General features: G+C 40.7%; 1 protein-coding gene across 4 annotated transcripts in view; it reads left to right on the forward strand.

Annotated features, from left to right (window-relative positions):
- UTRN (utrophin) overlaps nt 1-26,174 on the forward strand; it is a 583,727-nt gene that overhangs the window by 485,001 nt on the left and 72,552 nt on the right. For all 4 annotated transcript variants that reach the window (XM_084623224.1, XM_084623225.1, XM_084623226.1 and 1 more), the window contains 4 exons: nt 1,623-1,708; nt 10,492-10,649; nt 14,179-14,345; nt 19,699-19,810. In XM_084623224.1, the coding sequence (XP_084479350.1) occupies nt 1,623-1,708; nt 10,492-10,649; nt 14,179-14,345; nt 19,699-19,810 (523 nt within the window). The remainder of the gene's footprint in view (nt 1-1,622; nt 1,709-10,491; nt 10,650-14,178; nt 14,346-19,698; nt 19,811-26,174) is intronic.

Raw genomic sequence — 26,174 nt, forward strand, 5'->3', positions numbered from 1 at the left:
GCATTCTTCATCCTAGGCTGAGCGGGACTTAACCTGTAGTTGCAGCTCTGGGCTAATATGTGCTGTGTCAGGTCCAGGTCCTGGTAGCATAGAGGAGGAAGCTTCCTGATTCAAATGCAGAGGCGGAAGAGAGGTTCTTTATCCCTCTGCATTCAAATCAGGCAGCTTCCTCTTCCACCCTGTGTTTGAGGGGCTGTGTGAGTAGATTAAGGCAATGAGCACGTTTGGGGTTTGGGAGGAGTAGATTGAGACAAAGAGCCCAGATAGGGGGACTAGGATTGGAGGCTGGCAAGAAAAAGGGGGAGAGAAATTGTCTTGGGGATTTGGATGGGTAGAGATTAAGGCTAAGAGCAAGAAGGAAGATTAGGACTGGTTGGTCAGGGGGACTGGGAGCTGGGGAGGAAAATGCGCTGTATGGGAATGTGAGCCAGTAGATGGCGAGGAGACTGAGACTGGATGAGGAGCCAAGAGAAACACTTGGTCTGGCTGGGCAAAGAGGCTGGGACAGAGAACCAGTAGGGAAGGTATTGATGGGGAAGGGAAGGTAGATCTGACAAGGAGCTGGTATATCGGGGGAAGAACTGGCATCGGTTAATAACAGGGATGAGGACAAAGAATCAGGTGAATGGGGGATTCTGAAATTGGACTAGGAGCCTGGGAGCGGAGATTGAGACTGGAATTGGTCCAGAATTTTTTGACAACATTTTTTGAAGTAGAAAGTAACAATTTATCAAAATCGATCCTTTCCTGTGAACAGTTCTGGTTTTGACAAATTTCCCATTTGTTTCACTTTTTGGTTCAAAACATTTTTTGTTTGTTTATTTGAAAACAAAAACGTGTGTGTTGCTTTAACAACTCCTCTCATGCACACCATGTCAGAAATGAAGCATGTGCATATTTTTCAGCGTTGGAAGGGTCATTAGTAAAGGCAAAAATCAGCAAGTCCTTAATTAGTGCAGTTTTTGAATTTTCTTAAATGATGGTCCTTTCTCTCCATTTCCTAACTTTATCACATTAGTACCAATTATGAACTGCACTTTGCTTATGGGTTTAAAATTGTATCGTTTGGAGCCCAGTGTGTATCCTGATATTTTTTAAAATGTCAGACAGCATGAGTCTGAAGTCATATTGCGAACAGCTCCACATTCTCTAATTAGCATTTACATTCAGCTGTTTATGTACTGGTGCATCGATACACCAAAATGTTTTAAAAAGAAAGATGAAGCACAGTGGGTAAAAAACATTAATGAATCTGTACAGTACAAGAGCTCAGCTTCATTTTACAGTCCCCATCTCTCACTGTGCAGTGTGCTTCCCAGCTGTCTGCTGGTGTGTACTTTTTGTTGTGTAGATCACATTTATCAAATAAGGCTATGATTTTTATAGTGCTAAATTTCATCATTTTGGGGGTAATGTGAAATGTTAAGATGACGTGTACCCAAGTTTAGTTTTTGTGAAGGAGAATTCCCTTAATGTGATTATCTGTTCTAAAGACCTGAAGTATCTTGTTTAAAGAATTTAGATATAGTTTGTATAACTTGCCAGGTGTTTTGAATTTGAAATGAACCTATACTATAATATTAACTGTATTTAAGCTCTCTAATAGTTTTGTGCAATTTCAGGGGTCGGACAGGAAAAATCAGAGTCCAGTCCCTGAAGATTGGGTTGATGTCTCTTTCCAAGGGTCTTCTAGAAGAAAAGTACAGATGTAAGTAAGAACTTCTTTCATAAAATGTGTGAATCTGTACTTTTTATATTAAAAGACACTGAGTCATGATTTAAACAAAAGCAAAATCATCCTCTTGCCCAGGATAAGAAATATTTTTGGATGAGATAGTAGAATAACATGAGCTTTTTCACTGTCATTGGTCACTGGGGTAAAGTGTGGGCAAGTAGATTTTATGCCGTGACTTGTAAATTATGCAGTTACATCATATGGTAAAGTGGGATTAAGTAATTGTACAGGGTTTCTATAGAGAAGCCAGAAAAAGTCTTGTTTTACGTATATTTGGAATGATCCTTTACCCGTTTAACAAAATGGTGCAACATTCATCTGTTCAGTTTACGGAAAAATCAAACAAGTCAGAGTTGATAGGAACAAGTGCATAGGTTCGATAAACTGCTGCGAGGAAATATACCAACATACAGCAGCAGCATTAAATGGGTCTGTTTGAGGAAGGATGACTGCCACTTTGCAGATACTGCTCCATCATCTGAACTTCCTGCTAAAACCTTGCCCAATGTAATAGAACAAAGGCATGAAGTTGTATTGATTTAGATATTTTGAAAATATTGAGGATGTTGGACATTTTGGAAACCTTTAGTAAAATAGCAACATTTAGCAAAAATATTTGCAGAAACATAGAGTGACATTCTACTGTACAGTACCTTATGAGTAATTCAGAACAAAGGACTAGTGCAGTCCTAGGGGAGGGCTGCTAATACAGTATGGACTTATGGAACTTAAAGTTCGTTTTTATGGGAGTAGCAGTCTGACAGATTTTGCAGAAACAGAAGTAAGTAATAGTATATAGAGAGAATATTTGTTATACCTTTCAAAGAAAACTGTGGAGCTCTTTGGGAATATATTCCTGGCTTTTAAAAAGAGCACTTTTATGTAAACTGTTGATTACCATGGCTAAATTAGCAAAAATCTTGTGACTTGGGGCCAATTTCAACATCTGTGGTTTTGTACAGTCATAGTCTCTCCGCAGCATGTTGTGCATTTTTTTATTCCCTAGCATGATTTAGTTCATATGAATTGGTCTTTGTTTTCATGAACAAGGGGGAGGGCTGAGTCTCTATACGACTAATCAAAATTCATAATAAGGTGGCAGAATGGGATTTGTGAAAAATGAAAAGCTGATTGTAGGATCTAAAGGTTAGGTTCCCTTGATAAAATGGTAAGAACCAACCAAAATATTAGGAAAACTTCACAGAGGTTGATTTTTTTTTTTCCAAACTCAAAATTGCCCTCAACAATGTAAAATAGACCTTGTTGATCAAATATTCCTGTAGAGACTAAATACAAACTTTTAAGTTGAATAGTAAATTGGCTAGGTGAAGGTAAACTTCAGCAATTATTTCTAATATAAAACAAAAGTGGCAATTGACCGCCAGTACAAATTTGCATAATTGACTTACAAGTTTACAGCACTCTTCAGAAACAAATTAAAGTGAAGAGTTCTGGTTTTTGGGGGCACAAAAGGTTAACTTACTTGTCTCAGAAGATTTGTGTACTAAGACAATCACAAGTTCAATTCTAAAACTCATTGTATCAAAGAGACTTTAAATATCTAAATAGCTTCCTGATCTGTTTCTTTAGGACTTCAACAGTTACTCTGTCACTTAACATAAAATATCTTTTTATATTTTAATTTCTATATTCAGTTCTTTTTCAGTATGTCAGGTTTTGACATTCATAATTGTCAGCTTTAGTGTCCACCTCCTGATGAACCTCCAGAGCTTGTGACAATACAAGACTTTTCTTTAGAGGGGTGGAAGTGTTATCTGATGTGGTCAGATTGTCTCAAAGCAGCACAGATTGTTGGTAGCATCTTCCTCTGTTGCTCTGCTTTTGGCAAGTTGGTTTTATGGGAAATGAAGAACAATTTCCCCCTGGGCTATTCTTCCATTTACCTTATTAGTTTGTCTGTTTATCTACCACACAAAGCCAAGTTCATGTCCCATACAAGTTAGGAATACTTTGACTCAGATGCATTCTGAAAACATGTTTTGGTGAAGCAATTCCTGATATAATTAAACTGCTTCCCAGTCATCTTTGTAAGACTGCAGATTTGTGTAGGTGATATAAGGAAGAAGCTAGATCAAATAAAATTCCTAGTTGTATTAAGAAAAGAGTACACACTTAAAGCCCCAGTTCAAGAAAGCATCCCCATTCAGGAAAATCCTTATGCTTAACTTTAAGCACTTGCCTGTGTGGTTTCTTGAATAGAGGTAGAGTTAAGAACATGCTTAAGTGCTTTCCTGAGCTGTAGACCAGAGGTATACAGCAAACAAAGAGTTAATGAATGTGTTAAAATGTTTATTAGTTGCTTTAATAACTATATAACCTAGTCTAATTCTGAAATATTAGGAACAGAATAAACAAAATGCCTGTTGTTCATTACTATTAAAATCAGAGAATCCTAGACTATCACGGTTGGGAGGGACCTCAGGAGGTCATCTAGTCCAACCCCCTGCTCAAAGCTGGACCAATCCCCAGCTAAATCATCCCAGCCAGGGCTTTGTCAAGCCTGACCTTAAAAACCTCAAAGGAAGGAGATTCCACCACCTCCCTAGGTAACGCATTCCAGTGCTTCATCACCCTCCTAGTGAAAAAGTTTTTCCTAATATCCAACCTAAACCTCCCCCACTGCAACTTGAGACCATTACTCCTTGTTCTGTCATCTGCTACCACTGAGAACAGTCTAGAGCCATCCTCTTTGGAACCCCCTTTCAGGTAGTTGAAAGCAGCTATCAAATCCCCCCTCATTCTTCTCTTCTGCAGACTAAACAATCCCAGTTCCCTCAGCCTCTCCTCATAAGTCATGTGTTCCAGTCTCCTAATCATTTTTGTTGCCCTCCACTGGACACTTTCCAATTTTTCCACGTCCTCCTTGTAGTGTGGGGCCCAAAACTGGACACAATACTCCAGATGAGGCCTCACCAATGTTGAATGGGGGGAACGATCACGTCCCTCGATCTGCTGGCAATGCCCCTACTTATACATCCCAAAATGCTATTGGCCTTCTTGCCAACAAGGGCACACTGTTGACTCATATCCAGCTTCTCATCCACTGTAACACCTAGGAATGTTTCTGGAGAACTGCTGCCGAGGCATTCGGTCCCTAGTCTGTAGCAGTGCATGGGATTCTTCCGTCCTAAGTGCAGGACTCTGCACTTGTCTTTGTTGAACCTCATCAGATTTCTTTTGGCCCAATCCTCTAATTTGTCTAGGTCCCTCTGTATCCTATCCCTACCCTCCAGGGTATCTACCTCTCCTCCCACTTTAGTGTCATCTGCAAACTTGCTGGGGGTACAGTCCACGCCATCCTCCAGATCATTAATGAAGATATTGGAAAAAAAAAAAACGGCCCCCGGACTGACCCGTGGGGCACTCTGCTTGATACCAACTAGACATGGAGCCATTGATCACTATCCATTGAGCCCGACAATTTCTAGCCAGCTTTCTGTCCACCTTATAGTCCATTCATCCAGCTCATACTTCTTTAACTTGCTGGCAAGAATACTGTGGGAGACCGTATCAAAAGCTTTGCTAAAGTCAAGGAATAACATGTCCACTGCTTTCCCCCTCATTCACAGAGCCAGTTTTCTCATCATAGAAGGCAATTAGATTAGTCAGGCATGACTTGTCCTTGGTGAATCCATGCTGACTGTTCCTGATCACTTTCCTCTCCTCTAAGTGCTTCAGAATTGATTCCTTGAGGACCTGCTCCATGATTTTTCCAGGGACTGAGGTGAGGCTGACTGGCCTGTAGTTCCCCGGATCCTCCTCCTTCCCTTTTTTAAGGATGGGCATTACATTAGCCTTTTTCCAGTCATCCAGGACCTCCCCCGATCGCCATGAGTTTTCAAAGATAATGGCCAATAGCTCTGCAATCACATCCACCAACTCCTTTAGCACCCTCAGGTGCAGCGCATCCGGCCCCATGGACTTGTGCTCGTCCAGCTTTTTTAAATAGTCCCGAACCACTTCTTTCTCCACAGAGGGCTGGTCACCTCCTCCCCATGCTGTGCAGCCCATACTTGTTTGTGAAGACGGAGGCAAAAAAAGGATTGAGCACATTAGCTTTTTCCACATCCTCTGTCACTAGGTTGCCTCCCTCATTCAGTAAGCGGCCCACACTTTCCTTGACTTTCTTCTTGTTGCTAACATACCTGAAGAAACCCTTCTTGTTGCTCTTAACATCTCTTGCTAGCTGCAACTCCAAGTATGATTTGGCCTTCCTGATTTCACTCCTGCATGCCTGAGCAATAAATTTATACTCCTCCCTGGTCATCTGGCCAATCTTCCATTTCTTGTAAACTTCTTTTCTGTGTTGAAGATCAGCAAGGATTTCACTGTTAAGCCAAGCTGGTCGCCTGCCATATTTACTATTCTTTCTACAATTCTTTCTATTATTGTCAGTTATTTTATACAGTGTCATTACTATCAATTAGTTACATAACATCATTTATACTGCAGAAAAAATAGGCCATTTGTGAGTTATTTAGTTCTACTGGCACAAATACTCTTGGAAAGCAAACTTCAAAGTCATATGTAAGTATTCACAGAAACTAAAGTTTAAATTCACACGTGATTATTCATGACTGAGTTCTTTCACAGTCATCCAGACAGGAAACAGATGCACCACTACGTGACTTATCTGACCTGTCACAACTAAGAAACATAACTTGAAGAATGATGATCAGGTAGTCACAGAAAATTGTTTGCAATCAATCCACAATTGAAAACAATTGGCAAAATTCAAATAACAAATACATTCAAGAAAAGCCCATTCTGCTTGCTTATAATTCATAAGCAGAAAACAGAGGTAAATTTACTTGAATAAATGATATGTTTTAAATTATTTATTGAACTCTGGCACTGAATCTGGAACTCATCCCCAGGATATGAGTGTGAATGGCAATTAAAACAAGCTTTGAGACTGACAGAAAACATCTCAAATTTACTGTTTCCTTGGCTTTTGGGACGATGCCATCCAGGACTCAGGACCTGAAGGATTTGGGGTGCCACGAGGAAAACTGTTCATTGAAAGATCTCTACTTTTGGTTGAGTAACTCAGTTTTCAAGAAATGTACAAGACCCTGGAAAATTGACTTTCCAGTTCAACTGTGGGAGAATCAACCCCATGGCCTCTCATCCTTTGTAAGGATTGGAACTGCTAGTACTGCATTTTATTTTTAGGTGGGGAAAATAGACCCCATTTCTGAGACAATCAGCATGAACAAATGAAATTAGTCTTAAATACATTTTTTCTCCGTTTATGCTTCTAATTAAGGTCATATTTCATTGTAATTATGGAGTCTCTGTCACTGGGCTCTTTGTAGCTGCTTGAATGGCTCTGGTTTAACAGCGCTAAAATGTAATTTGGTGGCTCAGCAGTCTTTGCCAGCAAAAGACACAGACAACACACTTGTAGTGGAATTTTTACTGGGAACAAACAGTGCAGGAAAGTGTTGAACAAACTTTCCTGCACTGCCTAGTGTGCATTGTAGTTACCAACCTGTGGTCATATTTCTTCAAAGACTCTTCTTCCAATAAGCAAGATCCAAGGGAAGCAGTGGGGGCAAAAGATCTTTCTTGCTTTAAGATTAAACTCGATAAGATTATGGAGGAGATGGTATGATGGGATAACATGGTTTTGGTAATTAAATATTCATGGTAAATAGGCCTAATGGCCTGTGATAGGATGGGATCTGAGCCACCCAGGAAAGAATTTTCTGTAGTATCTGGCTGGTGAATCTTGCCCATATGCTAGGGTTCAGCTGATCGCCATATCTGGGGTTGGGAAGGAATTTTCCTCCAGGGCAGATTGGAAGAGGCCCTGGAGGTTTTTCACCTTCCTCTGTAGCATGGGGCCCGGGTCACTCGCTGGAGGATTCTCTGCTCCTTGAAATCTTTAAACCAGGATTTGAGGACTTCAATAGCTCAGACATAGGTGAGAGGTTTTTCGCAGGAGTGGGTGGGTGAAATTCTGTGGCCTGCATTGTGCAGGAGGTCAGACTAGATGATTATAATGGTCCCTTCTGACCTAAATATCTATGAATCTGAATGACACAGAATTGTATTTATCAGAATGTGTGTGCATTCTCAGGAATTTGGGAGTATTAGATTAGGGTCCCCCATACCTCTAATATGTCTAAGCTCGCAGCTCCCCCATCGCACCTGTCCTGTCCATCTTGATGAAGGGGAACCTTTTTTTTTTCTTTCTTTTTTTTCCCCCTGAATTTAAACTACTTACTGGTTTCAACTTGTAGACGATTTCTTGGAGTCTATGGGTTGTGGAATCCTCAGTGAGTGATTGATGGGTTCCGCTACTAAAGTAACAGACACCGCGTGTTCCCCATCAGAGCTGCTATCAACATGTTGTCCCCTGCCGCTCCCCCTCAGTATCAGAGCCACCGCCAGCCTCTTCACCTGCCAGAGTTCCTGTTTCTAGACTAGTTGAAGTCAGTTGGTCAGAAAGTGCTGGAGCTATGGCTTATTGTATTCTTGATTCAGGAGGTTCCTTTCCCCTGCAGAACACAGTCAAGCTGCTGGTGCTGGGTGCCCCCGACTTCTCTCTGCACTTGGCCCCAGCACAGTTAGTCTCTCTGGGTTAGTAATTCACAGGGAGGGATTGTGAATGATTTAAACAAATCCCTTTTGCAAAAAAAAAAAAAAAAAACCACCTCCTACCTAGATCACCATCAACTGATCACCTTTCTCTCTCCCTACCCCCTCTTAACTCATCTTTTTACCCCCATCATCAATGGAAGGGTTAGGACTTGAGAAGATGTGCTATTCCACCTTTCTCCCAGTCACAGTGACTGCCGAGCCCTTGTGCCTGCGTTTGCATCAACTTTTAGTATGCACAGAGACCAGCAGAAACACTTCAGAGGGGTAGCTCTGTCCTCCCATCAGCTCTGCAAAGGTGACCCGTAGTTGCTACAAAAATGACTCCAACTGCTGTTCCCTAGAAAACTGGCCAGGACTCTGAAAGCCTATGACGAGGGTGCCAAAACCAGCAAGAAATACGTCAAAATTGCCAAAATGCAGTTGATAACCCAGATGTCCCTTTTGTGAAATTCCTCTTATGACCCCCAACCACCATACCAAAAAACATCTGTGCCCAATTTTTATGCAAAGTGCTTACACTTACAGATTCTGCCGGCTTCTCCCTCAGAAATGTAGTCAGATGGGTTTTTTTAACTATACTCATTCTTAAACAACACGTGTGTTATGATAAGAGGTGCAATATATGGAAAACTGTACAAATAGATTCTTTAATTAAAAAGTATGAAAGACCTCATTTTGCAACAGAGGAGGCAAAATCTCCATTGACTTCACGAGGTCCAGGATTTAACCCTTTGACTTCTTAACTGTCAAAAAAAACCTTTCGCGTGAATATAAATTGCTGCACTACTGTCTTCCTGAGACTCCAGTCACCACCCTGGAAAAACAGCTCTTAGATTTTTTTCACTGCTCCATTAATCTCAACAGCTAAAGTTTTTAATAACAGTTTAAATGGCCACCCTTTTATCTATTTAGTTGCTGATCATTTAGGCAGAAACCTCCAACTAATGCAATTGTCTCCTGAGTGGTTGGACTTTATAGAAGTGAAAAACGGAAGATTCATAGAATATCAGGGTTGGAAGGGACCTCAGGAGGTCATCTAGTCCAACCCCCTGCTCAAAGCCGGACCAATCCCCAATGTTTTTGCCCCAGATCCCTAAATGGCCCCCTCAAGGACTGCACTCACAACCCTGAGTTTAGCAGGCCAAAGCTCAAACCACTGAGTTATCCCTTCCCCCCCAAAGAGACCTGTTTGATTTGCATCTAATCCATATTCAGTAGTCAGTGCAAAATTGTTGCCTACAAACTATTCTACAAAGCTTGTCTTGCCTGATATTAAATGATTCAAGTGGCTTCCAACATTTCCCTTGAAAAACTATTCCAATGTCCAATAGGTCTCATTATCAGGAACTGTATTCCTGATCTTTTTCAGCCTCAATTTTTCTTTTCTTAATATCATCCCAATACTTCTAGTTATGCCCCAGGGGTTGACATGTGCTGCAGGAAAGGAGGGACCAGCGAAGGGAAAGTGCGTGGAAGGATGTGATTATCCAGGGATGTAGCATAAGTAGCTGTAGATAGATCAGTGACCGGTTGGCTGATTCTCAAATCTTTCAACTTTTGTATGTAACATGTCTGATATCTCTCAGTTCAGATGCAAATTTTCTTCTATCCCATTCCTATCTACTGATAGCTCAAGTTTTAGCATAAAATGTTGTCAGTTATCATACTTGTGTTAACACAGAAAACTTTATAAGTTGCAAAAATAAATATAATATAATGTCTTATTTTAATCCTATATTATTTTGTTTTGTGGTATTTCCCACATTTTTATCAGATAGTTAATTGATTGTAAATCGGGAGCTATGATACGATAGTGCTTATTCCACTTCTTGTTGTAAAGAATATTAAAATAAGCAGCATAAACTACATTTACTGGGTCTGATTCTATCCTCATTTACATCAGTGTAAATCAGGAAAAACACTATTGAAGTTAATTGATTTACACTAAGATAAGACGGTTGTAAGCCATGGGAGAATCAAACCCATCGTAGTTACATTTGGAATAGGAAATATTATAAAACCCATAGAGCTGAAGTGCTGACAAATAAATTAGAAAAAGAAAAAAGACCGGACTGAGACTAAAATGACTTTCCCATATGAGCCATCGACTCTTGTCTGTATTGCAGATCTCTTTAAGGAAGTGGCAGGGCCTACAGAAATGTGTGACCAGAGGCAGCTTGGCCTTCTGCTTCATGATGCCATCCAGATCCCCCGGCAGCTTGGAGAAGTAGCAGCTTTTGGTGGCAGTAATATTGAACCCAGTGTTCGTAGCTGCTTCCAGCAGGTAAGCTCAACACCCTTTCTTTATGTATGAAATGCGTGAGCTGTATTTTTTTGTTTTGTACCTCCTTATAAATTCAGAAACTTTATTTAGGTCAAAATCAACTGTGGCATTAGCAGACAGTCTCTTCATAGTAAAGTGTAAAAATAATAAAAGGCACACTGTATATCCAAATATGTAATTAGAATGAGTATTAAATGCAGCTCTTTCATGGAAGACCAACAGAAGGCAGATCAAGAGTTAAAATATGTAAATGGTTTCAAGAAATAGACTGGATCACCCTAAAAAACAATTATGCATTAGAGCTATATTAAGAAATACATATTACAGATGTGAAAAAATAATTTTACACATTTTTATTCACTCTAAAGTAATTCAGCTATAGGTCAAAATTTTTAAACTTGGATTCATAAAGGCAGAAAGCTGAATCCACATTTACATACTTCAATAACTGGTGTGATTTTCAGTGACACCTATAGCTCCCATTAATGGCAAAACTATAATGTAAGGATTGTTTTTATTATTCTTATAGTAAAGAAAAAAGACAGAGTATGCCCAGTCCATAGTGATAAAACGTTTAAAACCTGTTTTAAGGTGGTAACCATGACTCTTCTCTGTCTGTCTTTCACACAAATCATAGAACAGAGTTAGAAGAGATCGCAAGGGTCTAACCCCCTGTCAAGATGCAGGATTTGTTGTGTCAAAACCATCCAAGACATCTGAAATTTCTTTAAAAGGTTTTTGTTTTCTCTTTGTGGGTTGTATGTAAAATGAGTCAAATTATTGACTAGTGTTGTATTTGGATAATGGCCATACTGAAAATAATAATACATCTTATATAGCAATTTTCATCAGTAGATCTCAAAGCACTTCAGTCTTTCATGTATTTATCCTCACACCACCCTGAAGAGGTAGGGAAGTACTATTATCCCAGTTTTACAGATGGGGAATTGAGGCATAGAGAAGCTTAGTCACTCACCCAGAATCACACAGTCTGTGGCAGAGAAGGGAATTGAACTCTGTTTCCCAAGTCCTAAGTTAGTGCCCTGACCAATGGACAATCCTTCCTCTCACAAGTACAGTATGCTCCTGATCTCCACTTTTAAAAGGCATATACAAAATAAACAGGTGGGTGTTTAAAAACATAATTCATCAGTTAAGTTTTATTCAGAGACCTGCATGCTCTGGAAAACAAGAAGCTGAGGATTTTGGTAAAAGGTAATTCCAGTGAATGACATATCCGTGCAGGAAAATAAATTATTCTGAGTGCATCTGAAAGTATCTTAAAACCCTTAAGCTTATGGCAGTCTTGGCAGCTTTCAGCCCTGTTAAAACTGATAGTAGCAATTATTTACCCTGCGTTACATTTTCTGGGCAGCCTTATATTGTGGGAACAACACACTTTCTTCTGTTGGAACAAGGCTTCATCTCAGCCGTTCAGGGGAGTGTTGTTAGTAATTTTGATCCTACACATCAGGAGATGACTTAGTGTTAGTTTTTTTACAAGGGAGCTGGCAATTTCACAATGTTTGCAACATAGTCATTTATATGTCTGGAGTCTTTATGCAACAGACAGATCATAGTACAGGACTGCAGTTCAGCTGTATGCAGGCTGTTGATTAGACTGCAGGGGATGTCTGTCTTTTTAGGGAAGATAGGAGGAAAGAGAAGACGTTCTAATGGAACACAACCAAATTTTGAATTTGTAAAGGATGCCCAAGGCTCTAGCTGTTTTGTAGTGATAATTACGTTGGTTGCATTTATTATTTTTGTGAATGTGGCTGTCTTTGAGCAATGCTAAGAATCAGATAGGGAATAAAAAGTCACTATGCTGTATATAAATTAATCTCTATAAGTGAAATGTCAGACATTTAATAGTATTGTGACTTTGTTAAATCCTACAAAAGAGAATGTTAGAAGACTTCCGTGGAAGAGGGGCAACATCTCTTCTTTTACCTTTCCTTATTGCGGCATCTGGGATTTTTTTCAGTGATCTTTGTGCTTTATTCCCTTGTTAGTTCGGCGCTCAGAAAGATTGAGTGGTATAAACTGTTTTTATAAGAGATAAGTGGTAGTTTCCAATCTGGGTTCTGGTCTTCCTTTGGAATTAAGACCATGTTTGTTAGGAATTATTTTGGGGAGGTTCTATCACCTGTGTTATACAGGTCAGACTAGACGATAGCAATGATCCCTTCTGGCTTTGGAATCTATGAATTAGGTTCATGAGTAATTTGCCAGATTAAGATCAAGGTCAGTTTGCAGGTTGGCCCTTCTGGACCTCTCCTAAGCTTTCGTACTACTGCTTCAGTAAATATGAGATATTGCTCGTGTTTCTGGTCCTGGCCTGAAGTGGTTCAAGTCCTATCTAGAAGAGAGGATTCAATTGTTGGTGACAGACTTTTTGTGTGTCACCAATAAGGTATTTGATGTGCTGTCCCTCAAGGATCAATCTCATATCCCGTGATATTCAGTGTATGCATAATGCCTCCTGGCAAGATAATCTTTAAACACACTCTAGGGTATCATTATGTTGTTGACGATAGAGTTACATCTCTCTTGTCAGGTGGACCCTGCCAGTTAAGCCTCTGCTCTAGAGGAGTGCTTGGATGATATTTTCAGCTGGATGTGTCAGAGCTATGGTGTCCTTAGTTCTGTGAAAACAAATGTCTTGCTGATGGGTAGAGCTAATTATTACTGTCTTCCTTGGTGTTACCACTTACTGGGAGGGATTCATTTGTGCAATGAGTAGGTTAAGAATCTTGGAGTCACTTTTGGTCATGCATTACTGCTTACCATTGATGTTTTTTAGGCTGTGTCTTATTTCTCTTGCCAGGAACTCAGAACAATAGCACATGTCCTTATGATCATCAAATATGATTAATATATTTCCATTTTATCAAGGTTTCTCCACTGGTTTCAGCATATTCAAACTGCACAAACATGTTTGCTTGCCATGGAACAAGTGTGATGATAATGTGGTTGCCTAAAGATTTACTTTAAATTATTATTTATGTTAGATTTGTGTACATGTTAATTTAAATTCTGCGATGTTTAGGACTTTTTAAAAAAAATAGCCAACATTGTTATCACTTCCTTTAGCCTCACCTCAATGAGTAATTACACTCAAATACTTTATGCTTTTTAGGTGGCCTGTTGCCGCATCTTACGTCAGCAGGCAAGGGTGCCTTTTCTAAAAGTAGCCTGTCAGTGCAGATCTTTCTTTCCCTTGACTTTCCAATTCCTTCTAACAGCTTCTATTTCAAAGATAATTTTTAGTATGGGTCACTGGTAGCCCCATATTTATTACCCTTTTTGGCTTTTTTCCTCCTTTTTTACAGGCTCACCTTATTTGTTTCTTTGCTTGAAATTTAATGAAATTAAATTTATTTCTCATATTTATAATTATATTGTTGGGTTTTTTGTGCAGTGCCTACAGCTGGGTTGATTTTTGGTTTTAAAATAGAGTAATGAAAAAAAAAAATCTTGTGTTTTACGCTTTTATTGTTGTTGTGTTTTGGTTTTCCTTCACCAGAATCACAATAAGCCGGAAATTAGCGTAAAGCAGTTTATAGACTGGATGCGTTTGGAGCCACAGTCTATGGTATGGCTACCAGTTCTACACCGAGTGGCAGCTGCAGAAACAGCAAAACACCAGGCCAAGTGCAACATCTGCAAGGAATGTCCAATTGTTGGCTTTAGGTAAGAAGAGTGGAATTGGTACAGAGTTTTATGGGTAGAGCCCTACCAATTTCAGGGCCGTGAAATAAGCTTTTCCCCATGAAATCTGATGTCCCCTTGTTCCTAGGAGCACCCCAGCAAAGGGGCCTCCTAGCTCTGGCTGGGCTGGGGAGGGACAGGAGTCAACAGGACTTGTCCATACCCCTGCACAGCTGCTCGGGGGGGGGGGGGGAGACTAGACTCACCTCCAGGTGCCTCCACCTGCTGCAGGATGCTCTGGGACTGGGCAGGAGCCCCAGAGTTTCCTGCAGCTGGAGGACGCTTGTAGAGTTGATTGTATCTTCCCTGTGCTGCTGGGAGCGCCCCAGCAAAGGGCTGGGGCAGGACAGGACTTGCTCTTTCCCCGCAGGGCTGCTCTTGGGTATCTCTCCTGGCTGCTGATAGTTCTGCACCCCCTCATTCCCACTCTGTCCAGCTCTGAAGACAGCACAGAAGTGAGGGTGGCAATCCCATGACCCCCCTACAACAGGTTTGTGACACACACACCCATCTCCTTTTGGGTTGGGGACCCCCCACGGTTACAACACCCTGAAATTTCAGATTTAAACATCTGAAAATGTGAAATTTACCAATTTTCAAATCCTATGGCCATTAAATTGACCATAATGGACCATGAATTTGGTAGGGCCCTAGTTAATGGGTTTTTCTTAATATAATAGATCATATCTTCCTGCTAAATTACTTGCCCTTCTTTGTTTTGCCACTGCCCTCCCATCTGACTGATGAGTTCATCTTGCTCTCCTCAGGCTGCTCAATATCTGGATTTCATTGCTGTGTCCCCAGAGCTAGTTTATTTTTCTACCTCCTGCAGATGGTGCTGATAGACTCTAAAGGGCTCTGTGATTGACCCGTATAACAGAAATGCTGTCACAGAGGTGTCTTTGCATCAGTGGGGGCAAATAGGCAGTGAATGAAGTATAAATAAGCTTATGTACTCTGTAGACATCAGAAATAGAACTGAGCAGCTGGAAAGTTTTATATATATTTGTTCATGTTTATACTTTACACTGAGTCTGGCATTATGCTCTCCAGCAAATCATGCCAACGTAATGGACACTAGCCAATATTAAAATACCCTAAAGCTGCAATCTCTCTTCATTTTGGCTCGAGCATTAATACATTGCTATGATAAGTCTTCTGTACAATCTCTCTCCAAAAGCACTAAACAATCTAACTTAGGTCTCTCTTCCCATGTCTGTCCAAAAGAAGCCTGGGAAATTTTTAAAGAAAAAGACAGTGAAAATTCTCCAACTTAGTCCCAAAAATGTTATGATTTGGATTGGCTGGTGACCACACTTTAAATCTGTTACAACTAATTATGGAATATAAAAGCGTGCATATAAAAGCATACAAGAGCAGAGCAAGGTTTAGGAGGTTCATATCACTTCCCCTTCACCTTGTTGTGTGCATGAAAGTAACCTGTGACATTTAAGAGCTACAGAAGGCAGCTTCTGCCTCTTACAACTCTCCTTCATGTCCCCTTCAAGACAATTCAGCCCATTCTGAGAGTAGGTCTGGTGGGACAGGTGACTCTTGTGCTCGTTTGAACTATAAAAAATCTCCTCTTTTTGCCTCTCCCTCTATCCTTTTAAGAGCAACAATAAAGGGCCCAAACGCAGGAATCTTACTCAACTCCCTCTATGGGAAAAACACAGACAAAAAAAACAGAGATGGAAAAGAAAGTCAAAAGGACAGACAGACAGAAGCTGAGAGCAGGAAGATGGCAGGGAAATAGCTTTTTTTTGCAGTTTATACAACACAGCCAGAGGTTTATATAACATCATGGCAAAGAGTGATTTAACTGGCCATATTTTATGTGGGGCCCTGCATAAATCATATAAACAGCTGCATCAGTGTACCTTAAAAGTAAATCTATAAATTATACACAAACACATTCTTATGCATCACAAAACAAAAAACGCTTAGGTTTTCTCTCCATTAAATATTGCCCAAACGAGTAGGATTAAAATCTCTGTAAGGTGACTAAAGCAATTACTCGATTGCAAATTCAAATCTATCTGACATGTTTTAGAACTGTCCAGCTTTAGGAAAGGTTATACTATGACTATACTATACTATAGATATATACTATCCTATACTACTCTATGAGATCAAAATGTTTGAAATGAGGTAGTGGCTCAACAGTTGAAGTTTGAAATTCCCTTTATGAGCTCAGTTTTCAGCACCACCCCCAGAACTTTCCCAAAATAGAAACCAATTCCTCATAAATTTCACATCACATCTCATCCCAGTATACCTTTATTTTTTCACTTGGGAACTTTGGAAAAAATCAGAGTAGAGGCTTTTAAATTTTGTGGCCAGGATGCATAAGGCGGTGTTCTTTTAAAATTCCCTGTTGTTGACCTTCTGAAAAAATCCCTAATTTTTTTTGGACATCATGTCTCCAAAATGGCTTGGCCTATTAACCCAAAATTTGTTGGGCTTCATTGGTTTTCCTGGGAGCAAATGCCTTTTAGTCTTTCTGAGCTGTTAGTTTTAAGAAAGGTATATACTGTTCAAAGACAAAAAACTACATTAATGCAGCATTAAGGTCACTTGGTGAACGTTGCGTTGAGCAAAATTCAAATGCCTGAAAGCCAGGAAATGCCACTCCGTCTTTCAGCAGTGCCCCAGTATGCCCCATTACCACACATACCTTTATTCTGCTAACCTGACAGTTGCTGAAATGTACGAGCCATTCATCTTCTTTTACAACCCCTTCACACTCCCCATAGGAGTCCATTCTAACGCTAATAATAAAAAAACAAAGGTTGTCTACCCTACCTTCCCTCTGTTCATCTGAATCTGGTGGTAGCCAGTGGGAATTATTTGCATACATACCAGGCGCAGTACCAGATACCCCCAGTGGGGTAAGGCAAGGCCCCATATCACACCTCATATGAGGGAGGTAGCTCAGACTCCTCTAGAGGGGCAAGAGCCCCTCCCTCCCAAAGACCTGGACACCCACATGGGAGTGGAGTCAGAGTCATAGAGTTTAAGGCCAGAAGGAACCACCAGATCACCTAGTCTGACTTCTGTATATCACAGGCCACCAACACCACCTGAGCACTAAACCCAGCAACTGAAATTAGACGCAAGTATTATAGGCCAAAGGAGACTAGGCTGTTATGTGCCACAGGGAGAGAATAGGAGGGACTGAGGCACACCAATTCCTGAGCCCCTTGCAATGGCAGGGGAATGATTAAGTGCAATGTACACAGATAATCTTGACAAGCGACCTGCACTCTCACATTGTAGAGGAAGACAAAAAAATCCACAAGGTCCCTGCCAATCTGACCTGGGGGAAGATTCCTTCCCAACCCCACATATGGCAATCAGAGAGACCTTGAGCATGTGAGCAAGAAACAGCCAGTCAAGCATGTGAAAGAGGGGATGCTCAGTGACGCCTCAGAGCCCTGGCCACCCCCATCCCATGTCCCATCTCCAGCCATGCTTCAGAGGAAGGAGAGCAAACCCTTTCCCCACCAGAATACAAGGAATGTAAGGGGAGAATCCCTTCCCGACCCATGTAGGTGTTTGGCTAAAGCCCTGAAGCATGACCTTTCAGGAACATAAGACGTAAACTAGAAGGTGAGCCCTTGTGCTCACACGGTCAGCCATTCTAGTTTCTACTGCATAAAGTTACTTGGAGGATAATTCTGTTTTTCTCTCACATGTTGGTACACAGTAACTCAGCATTTTTAGTTAAATCTGCTTTAGCTACTGGAAGTCACTACCCTAAAATCATAACAGCACAGATTCCAGCTCCACTACTCCCTTTAATTTCTTGGGACTTGGGCCAAAAGATAAGGCAACCTTTCCTGCTACAGCCTTGACTTCTGGCAAATTGTGGGGCTGGAAGTCTTCCGAGAATTGAGATAGAAGTAAAAAAGAAAAGAATGTTAAATCCCTCCAACAAAACATCATGGCTTCTATAGACCAAAGCCACACAAAGCAAGCCTGAATTGGCTCACTCATAAGCAGCCCCTGCTCGGTTCTGATAGCTGAAATCAAGACATACCAGAGCATATGTGCAAGTGCAGTTTAAATACATGCAACATATTTTGGAGGGGTTGTTTTTATTTGCTCTCTCTAACTGGGGCTAGATCTGAGCCAGGCTGCACACCTGCCCAGAGGTGTAAGGGTAAGAACCCCCTTACACTTCTATATGGGCTACCTGGATCTTAGGTCTAGGCATACAGGAGTGAGTGCGTGCTGTGCACCCTTAGCTTCACCACCACATTTGCTGGGCAGTGCAGCTGAGTTGGTATTGGGTAGAGGGGGGCACTGAAATTTGCTGCCTGTATAGGTCAATAGCAAATATGATCCCCTTAAGCAAGGAGACTGGGTGGGGGGGAGAAATTATGGGTCAGAGGAGTCTTCCTGTATTCTAGAATGGTGCAGTTTATGCATAAGCTCTTGCATGGGGCTCTACACAGATCCTAAATCCAACCCTGCGATACTGCTGTGTTTTTCTGTCTCTACTAACTGTTGTTTCTGTGCTGTGCTGCTACACAGGGAAAGATTTCTACCATGCACAGGAAGGTGGTAAATTGAGGATGTTCACAGAAGGATTGCTGAGGCACATTTTTGTAAAAATGTGTTCAAGCAACCACGAGTTTTAAAAGTGGATTTAAATTGTAGAATTATAAACTCTGTTTTTTCACATTATACCTCCCAGAGCCAACCTCTACTCCCCGCATATGAATTCATGTTCTGCAAGGTTTTCTATTCTGAGGTGTCATGTCATGGATACACAGACAATGGGCTACATCCTGAAGCAGTATGCTGAAACATGTGTCTTATATCAGGCAGTATTATAGAGATGCAGTGGCTCAGTGGTAGATCGTGGATTCAAACCTTGCTTGATCTCACATGGAAAGGCCACCTCCAGTTCCTCCAGCTGCAAAATTGGTACCTGATCTATCGGGTTAGGACAATCAAAGGCAGTTGGACGTGATGCTGGCAGCATCACTCTCTGGTCTGCTGCTCGCTATGAAACTGATGTGACTTAACCACATCAGGCAGATGAGCCATGCTCCCACAATTTAATCTATGAAGACAAACATGGTGGTTTCTAAGCTTAGCTTCACAAACTCAGTGTCCCCCTTGCACTGCTGTTGTTACAGAGCATCCAAGTCAAATGAGCTGTCACCATTTCAAAGAGCAACTTCCTCTCCACTTTTTTAAGAACACAAAAGAGAGAGAAAGTAAGCTAATTTACCTTATGAGATTTAATAGCAAGCAAATAATAGAACTTAAATTTAGGAAGCTCCGGTAAATGACTTAATAACTCTGCTTAATATCTCCACAGGTACCGGAGCCTGAAACATTTCAACTATGATGTCTGCCAGAGCTGTTTCTTTTCTGGCCGTACAGCTAAGGGCCATAAATTAAATTACCCAATGGTGGAGTACTGTATACCTGTGAGTGCTGATTTACTAACTGTTTCCAGTAGATTATTTTTGCATTAGTCTAGTTTTTCTTGCACCGTCTTTGACAGCTAAATAGGCTGCCTACTTTTGGTATAGACTCTACCATGGCTTGTGTTGCTGCATTTCCACATGAAATCCACTAGGGACTTTGCTCTTGTTGTTGATTTTACAGGGAAGGCTCTCAGATAAGGGGTGGCAATCTATAGTCCTAATATAGATAGATTTCTCTTTTGTAAAACAAATGTACAGTATTGAAGAAACCTACAATATACATAAGCATTTGTATGGAAGAGGCGTTGTTAGATTAGATGGATACACTTTGCTACTACTGCATTATAAACATTTGTGTACTCATAATAAACTTCAGTATTTTTCAAAGTACATGATAAATTTGTCCAGGCCCAGTAGTTGGCCTACTTTATCAAAATCTGGTTTGGAAATATGCCAGCCTTTCCTCTGAATTCATAATATTTATTTGGATTTTTTAATTAGATCATTGCTGAGAAATGAAAAAAATTAGCTTATTTTTTATAAGGACACCCCAAAAAGCAATGTGAAAAGTCCCCTTGCAGTAACTAACCATCATTAATTTCCACAACTGTGCATCTTCTTGCTGATGTAAGTAGTCATGGGATTCTCAATTAAGGCTGTTTCTACGAGGTGTTTTCTGTGAAATTTAACTAAAATAATTGGTAATTCTTCGCATAGTGTCCTTATAAGTGCTCCACTTCAGTGTGCATGCGCCTCTTGAACCCTTGATCAGAGATTTTGTTAGCAGTGTCTGTTCAGCCCATGCATGTGCTCTGTGTCTTTGTGCTGAATGCCAAGGCTATATAGGGATGCACAGATGAACTGCCCTTCTCAACCATCTTAGCCTGAGATAGAGCCTTAACATGTTCACCTTGAGCATGCCTTAGCTATCTTGTTTACAGTTTCTAAAATAGTTTGTTTAGGGTTATCCAGTCCATCATTTCAGGGGATCAGTTATTGGCCAGAGCCACTCTTCAAGCATCCTTGGATGCTGCTGCTGCTGCTGCAAGGTCCATCTCCACCGCTGTAGTTACATGCAGGGTGTCATGACTCCAACTCTCAAGGTTTCTGAAAGAAGACTAGAACACTGTTCCCCTTCAGTGGTCATAAGCTTTTCTTGGAGACCAGGGATGAGTCCTTGTACACACTAAAGAACTCTAAGGCTACTTTACTGGTGGGGGAAAGATATATACACCTTCAACTGCTGTTTCTTGGGTTGGCTCAGAACAACCTATTCTACAGACAGAAGCTCCATGGACAGGCCTATGACAGATACTCTCCGAATGAGTGGTGGAAAGATCAACTCAGTGTCTGTGAAGGCATTTATTTCTGTCGCTCCGCTCCATGAGTAACTATGACAAGACACACATCACTGTTGGGATGGGGAGCTCATGTCAATGACCTCATGACTCAGGACAAATGGATACCTCAGGAAACCAATTTCCACAAGTCAGGGACGCCTGCTTTCATTTCCTACCTTTCATCGGTGGATATCAGTCTGGGTCATGAAAGACAATATGTCCTGCATGTTCTGTATCAACAAGCCATGAACCTATGGAGCTGGTGCATTAGCTCATTAGATCCAAATTTCAGGAAATCATAGAATCATAGAATATCAGGGTTGGAAGGGACCTCAGAAGGTCATCTAGTCCAACCCCCTGCTCAAAGCAGGGCCAATCCCCAATTTTTGCCCAAGATTCCTAAATGGCCCCCTCAAGGATTGAACTCACAACCCTGGGTTTAGCAGGCCAATGCTCAAACCACTGAGTTATCCTTCCCCCCTAGTTTTGTTTTATTTTGCTTCGTAACTTACTTTGTCTGTTATTACTTGAAACCACTTAAATCCTACTTGTTATACTTAGTGCAATCACTTTTGTTTATTAATAAACCCAGAGTAAGTGATTAATACCTGGGGGAGCAAACAGCTGGGCATTACACTCTATCAGTGTTATAGAGGGCGGACAATTTATGAATTTACCCATAAGCTTTATACAGAGTAAAAGGGATTTATTTGGGGTTTGGATCCCATTGGGAACTGGATGTCTGGGTGCTAGAGACAGGAGTACATGCTGAGCTGTTTTCAGTTTAGTCTTCATCTTTGGGGGCATGGTTCAGACCCTGGGTCTGCGTTGCAGCAGGCTAGTGTGTCTATCCCAACAAGAAAGGTTCTAAAGTCCCAAGCTGGCAAAAAAAACTGGCTCAGAGGTAGTTTCAGCACATCAGGTGACAGTCCCAAGGGGGTCTCTGTGACCGAACCCATCACAGCCTCCTCCACTCCTTCTCCTGGTTGGGTGGTCAATGGTAGATGCCTACCATGACATCAACCCTGTCATGAAAATCGGAACACCACAGCCGATATTCTCAGCAGTGACTTCTTGCAGGACTATGAATGGAAGCTAGACTCTCAAATTCTCCACAATATATTTCAGAGAGGGATACTTCCAGAAGTGGATCTCTTCGCCACCTCCAGGAACAAGAAGTGCCCTCTATTCTTCTCAAGAGGGATCTGGGGCACCATTCTTTGGGAGATACCTGTCTTCTGTCTTGGAAGAAGGATCTGTTTTATACATTTCCTCCAATACCGCTAATACTGAGGGTGATAAATTCAGGCAGGACAAGGCCAAGTTACCCTTATAGTACCAACCTGGCTGGTGTCCTTGGTACATGCTTGGTACCCTTACCTGTTTCATCTATGTATTGAATGGCTGTTCAAGCTTCTGACCAGTCCTTATCTCCTCTCCTAGGATGCGGGACATGTGCTTCACCCCCACTTACAGGTTCTCCACTTCAGGTTGTGGTTCCTCCATGGTTCACAGGATTAGGATCCTACTGCTCTAAACAGTGGAAAGGAGTCAACCTGTATTACTTACCTGAAGAAATGAAAAGATTTTTCCATTGGTGGTGTCTGCCTGAAGCTGTGCCATTCTCAATCATCCTGGATTACCTGTTGGATCTAAGGTTGTCAGTTCAATTAAGAAATAAGGTTGTCAGTTCAATTAAGGTCCATTTGGCCACAATATCAGCCTTTCATTCCCTAGTAAAGGGTTCTCCATATTTGCTCACCCTATGTCATCTTGGTTTATTAAATGTTTGGGGACTCTCTGTCCCCAGATTAGAGACCACAGCCTAGTACTAGAATACCTTATGAGATCTCCATTCGAACCTATGGCAATCTGCTCTCTCTCCATTTGTCTATTAAGATGGCTTTTTTTAGTAGCCATCACATTGGCCTGTAGGGTTGGGGAGTTTGGAGCCTTGATGGCAGATCCCATCCGCCGCCTCCTTTACACTGTTCTTCAATGACAAGCTCTTTACGCCTGCATCCTAAATTCTTACCTAAGAGACTGTCAGAATTTCCTCTTAACCAATCTATTAATCTACCAGTGTTTTTTCCAAAACCACATAACTGTCTGCAAGAGAACTGTTTTCATATCTTTGTACTTAGGTAGTATGAAACAATTTTGAAAGTTCACCTAAACTTTTCATCTCCTTCGCAGATAGATTCAAAGGGGCCACAATCTCTGTTCAGAGACTGTTGAGATGGATATCTGGGTGTATTACCACTTGTTATGATGCAGCCACCGAAGGGCAATAGCACATTGTACTTGTTCACAAGCAACATTTGCAGCATTATTCAAGAACATGGCAGTGTCTGAGTTATGTAGGGCTGCTATATGGACATCAATACATGCATTTTCTAAACATTGTGCATTGATCCATGCTGCCAGATCTGATAGTACTGCAGTACCAAGCACTTAACGTCAGTTCTAGACTCAATTATGAAGCTCCCTCCTCCCTCGAATAGTGCTCGGAAGCCACCTGAAGTGGAGCACCCATAGGGACAGTACTCGAAGAAGAGATTACTCATCTCATGCAGTAACTGCAGTTTTTTGAGATGTGTGCCTGGATGGGTATTCAATTACCCACCCTTCTTCCCCTGTGCTTTGGACAGTTCTTTATGGGATGTTCGGGTGGAGAAGGAACTGAGAGCAGTTCGCCTGTGCATCCCTATGTAATTTCGGTGTCCAGCATGAGGAGTTATAAGGTGCATATGTGGGCCAATGGAAAGTATCCAATCAAGTGCTCAGGAGGCATACGTGCACCTGAAGGGGAATACCCATAGAGGGGGAAACATCTGAAAGAATCACAGTTTTTGCACAAGGTGAGTAACCTCTTATTTTCCTGGTACGAGGATGGTAGTATAATTTTTGGTGTTTTTGTTTTCTAAAGTTTGCTTTTTTATTTGATATGTGACCTGTGTGAACTCTCAAATCACCAAAAATAAAGGATATAGTGTTTGGATTTGCATCTTAAGTACAACTGTTCAAACATCTATACCTTGAATATACAACCCAAAGAACAAAATTCAGGTTTGAATCTGACCTTCTTTCATTCATTTCTTATATTGATGCATGAACCCTATGGGGATCCTCAGAGTGAGAAAGCATTAGATAAATTTTGGTTGTTTTCCATTACTGCAGTAGGTGGGCTTATTAGTATAACATCCCTTTGCATGTTGTACATCTCTATTAGCAGAATTCAAATGATATTGAGTAGCACTAGTGGTTCATTATCATGTGGTATAGCCATGAGTTACATTACATTTCAGTTCATTAATTTTGTAAACTTTAATGGTAGGATTGGGCTGGTAAATTAGCATGCCAGATACTGTAGCTATATAAATGAAACTACTCTGAGGAAAGCTGATATTCATGTTATATCACAGTTTTGTTAAGTCAGTTCTGTTTTTTTCCATATTCTGTAATTAGTTTTCTCTTTACATCCCCATTTTTCCTGTCTCATCTTCCCTAGCAGTTAATTGGCTGACTGCGACCTATATTTTGAAAATTATATCTGTGATTCAGAAAAAACATGTTGCACATACAAAATAAGTAACTGTGCACAGAACTGCAAAGTAAACCAGCAGAAATTGCATGTGCAATTATGCATTTTGTGTTCACAGCTGCATGTTTTACGCACAAAACCTGAAAATATTTTAAAAGAAAATCAACCTTTAAACTCAAAAAACTGAAGGCAGCACTGCAGTAATGACTTTCAAATGGCTTAATTCTCTGCATTTTAACAACTTTTATTAAATATTAAAATGTAAATATTTCAAAATGTTTCAACTGCTTAATCTTTATTCTACCTCCTGTTTTTTTCCTTTCTGCTGATGAATGCGTGTATCTGTTAATTCTGTGACTGTTGCCATTAATATTCTCTGGGGTATTCCATATGGAGGTGGGTTTCCTTTCCAATACTCAACAAATGAGGTCTGTTTACCAACCTTTAAACAAGTTATAATAATAACTTGTCCTTCTGCTAGTATTTTATATCCCAAATATGAAACAAGGTTTACTTTATATTTCAGTACCCTTTCCTTAACTATCATTTTTATGTTTTCCTTGGGATAACATTGAATTATACTTCACTATCCAATTTACAGTCCAGAACTCTGACGCTAACGAATAGCTATATTTGCCAAAGTAAAGCAGTTTGTGCTGCAGACACTGAACCTACAGAGAGAGATGTGATATTTCTGTACAGTTCTCCAGTCATGAAGATGCTTTTGGCTTTTGCTGTATGACATAGTTTGGTGGGGGCGGGGGTTGCATTTTGGCATATTCAGCCAACTCTTGGATAACTTCTTGGCTTATGTGACCTCATCTAATCAATAACATCTTTTAACCTTTTTCTTGTAATTGCTCATTGTTTTCTTTTACATTTAGTTTCAATCTTTTTGAAATGATGCCATATAGACTAGCTTTTCTTTCTTTGTCAAGTCACTTGAAATCGGAGTCTACATTTCAGTTCTTTGATTGGCTCTTCATATATCGCTGTGGCTTGGGTCAATGCTAAATCAACTTTTTGCAACAGTGTGTGCCTCTATGGCCATTTTATGTTTCACACAGAAGTCATTAAGGAATTGTATACTCCCCAAATTCGTGTCTGAGCTTTGTCAGTTTCATAAGAGTAAAATATCCCAGCTCATAATTAATATCCTTACATTAGCGTATCTTTCACATTTATCTATAATCTGTGCCAAAACCTTTTTTCTCCTTCCTCCTCCCATATAAAAGCAATTTGCAGTGCTGCTGGGCCCATCATGTGGAGAATCACCATCACCTGATTTAAGTGCTTCCTCTGCAGCCCCCATGGCAATTAGAAAAAATTCAACTTTTGCTTAAATTGGCAGAATTTTCCTATAAGATTCATTTGCAAATTGAGAGGAACTGAAGGAAGTAATTGTTCCTCCTTTGGTGTGATATAACTTTTAACACAATAAAACATTTCATGAAACCGCAAGAGTCACATTTACCAAGAT

This window comes from Lepidochelys olivacea (genome assembly GCF_965140295.1).
Source record: "Lepidochelys olivacea isolate rLepOli2 genome assembly, chromosome: 3".
Taxonomy (NCBI): domain Eukaryota; kingdom Metazoa; phylum Chordata; order Testudines; family Cheloniidae; genus Lepidochelys; species Lepidochelys olivacea.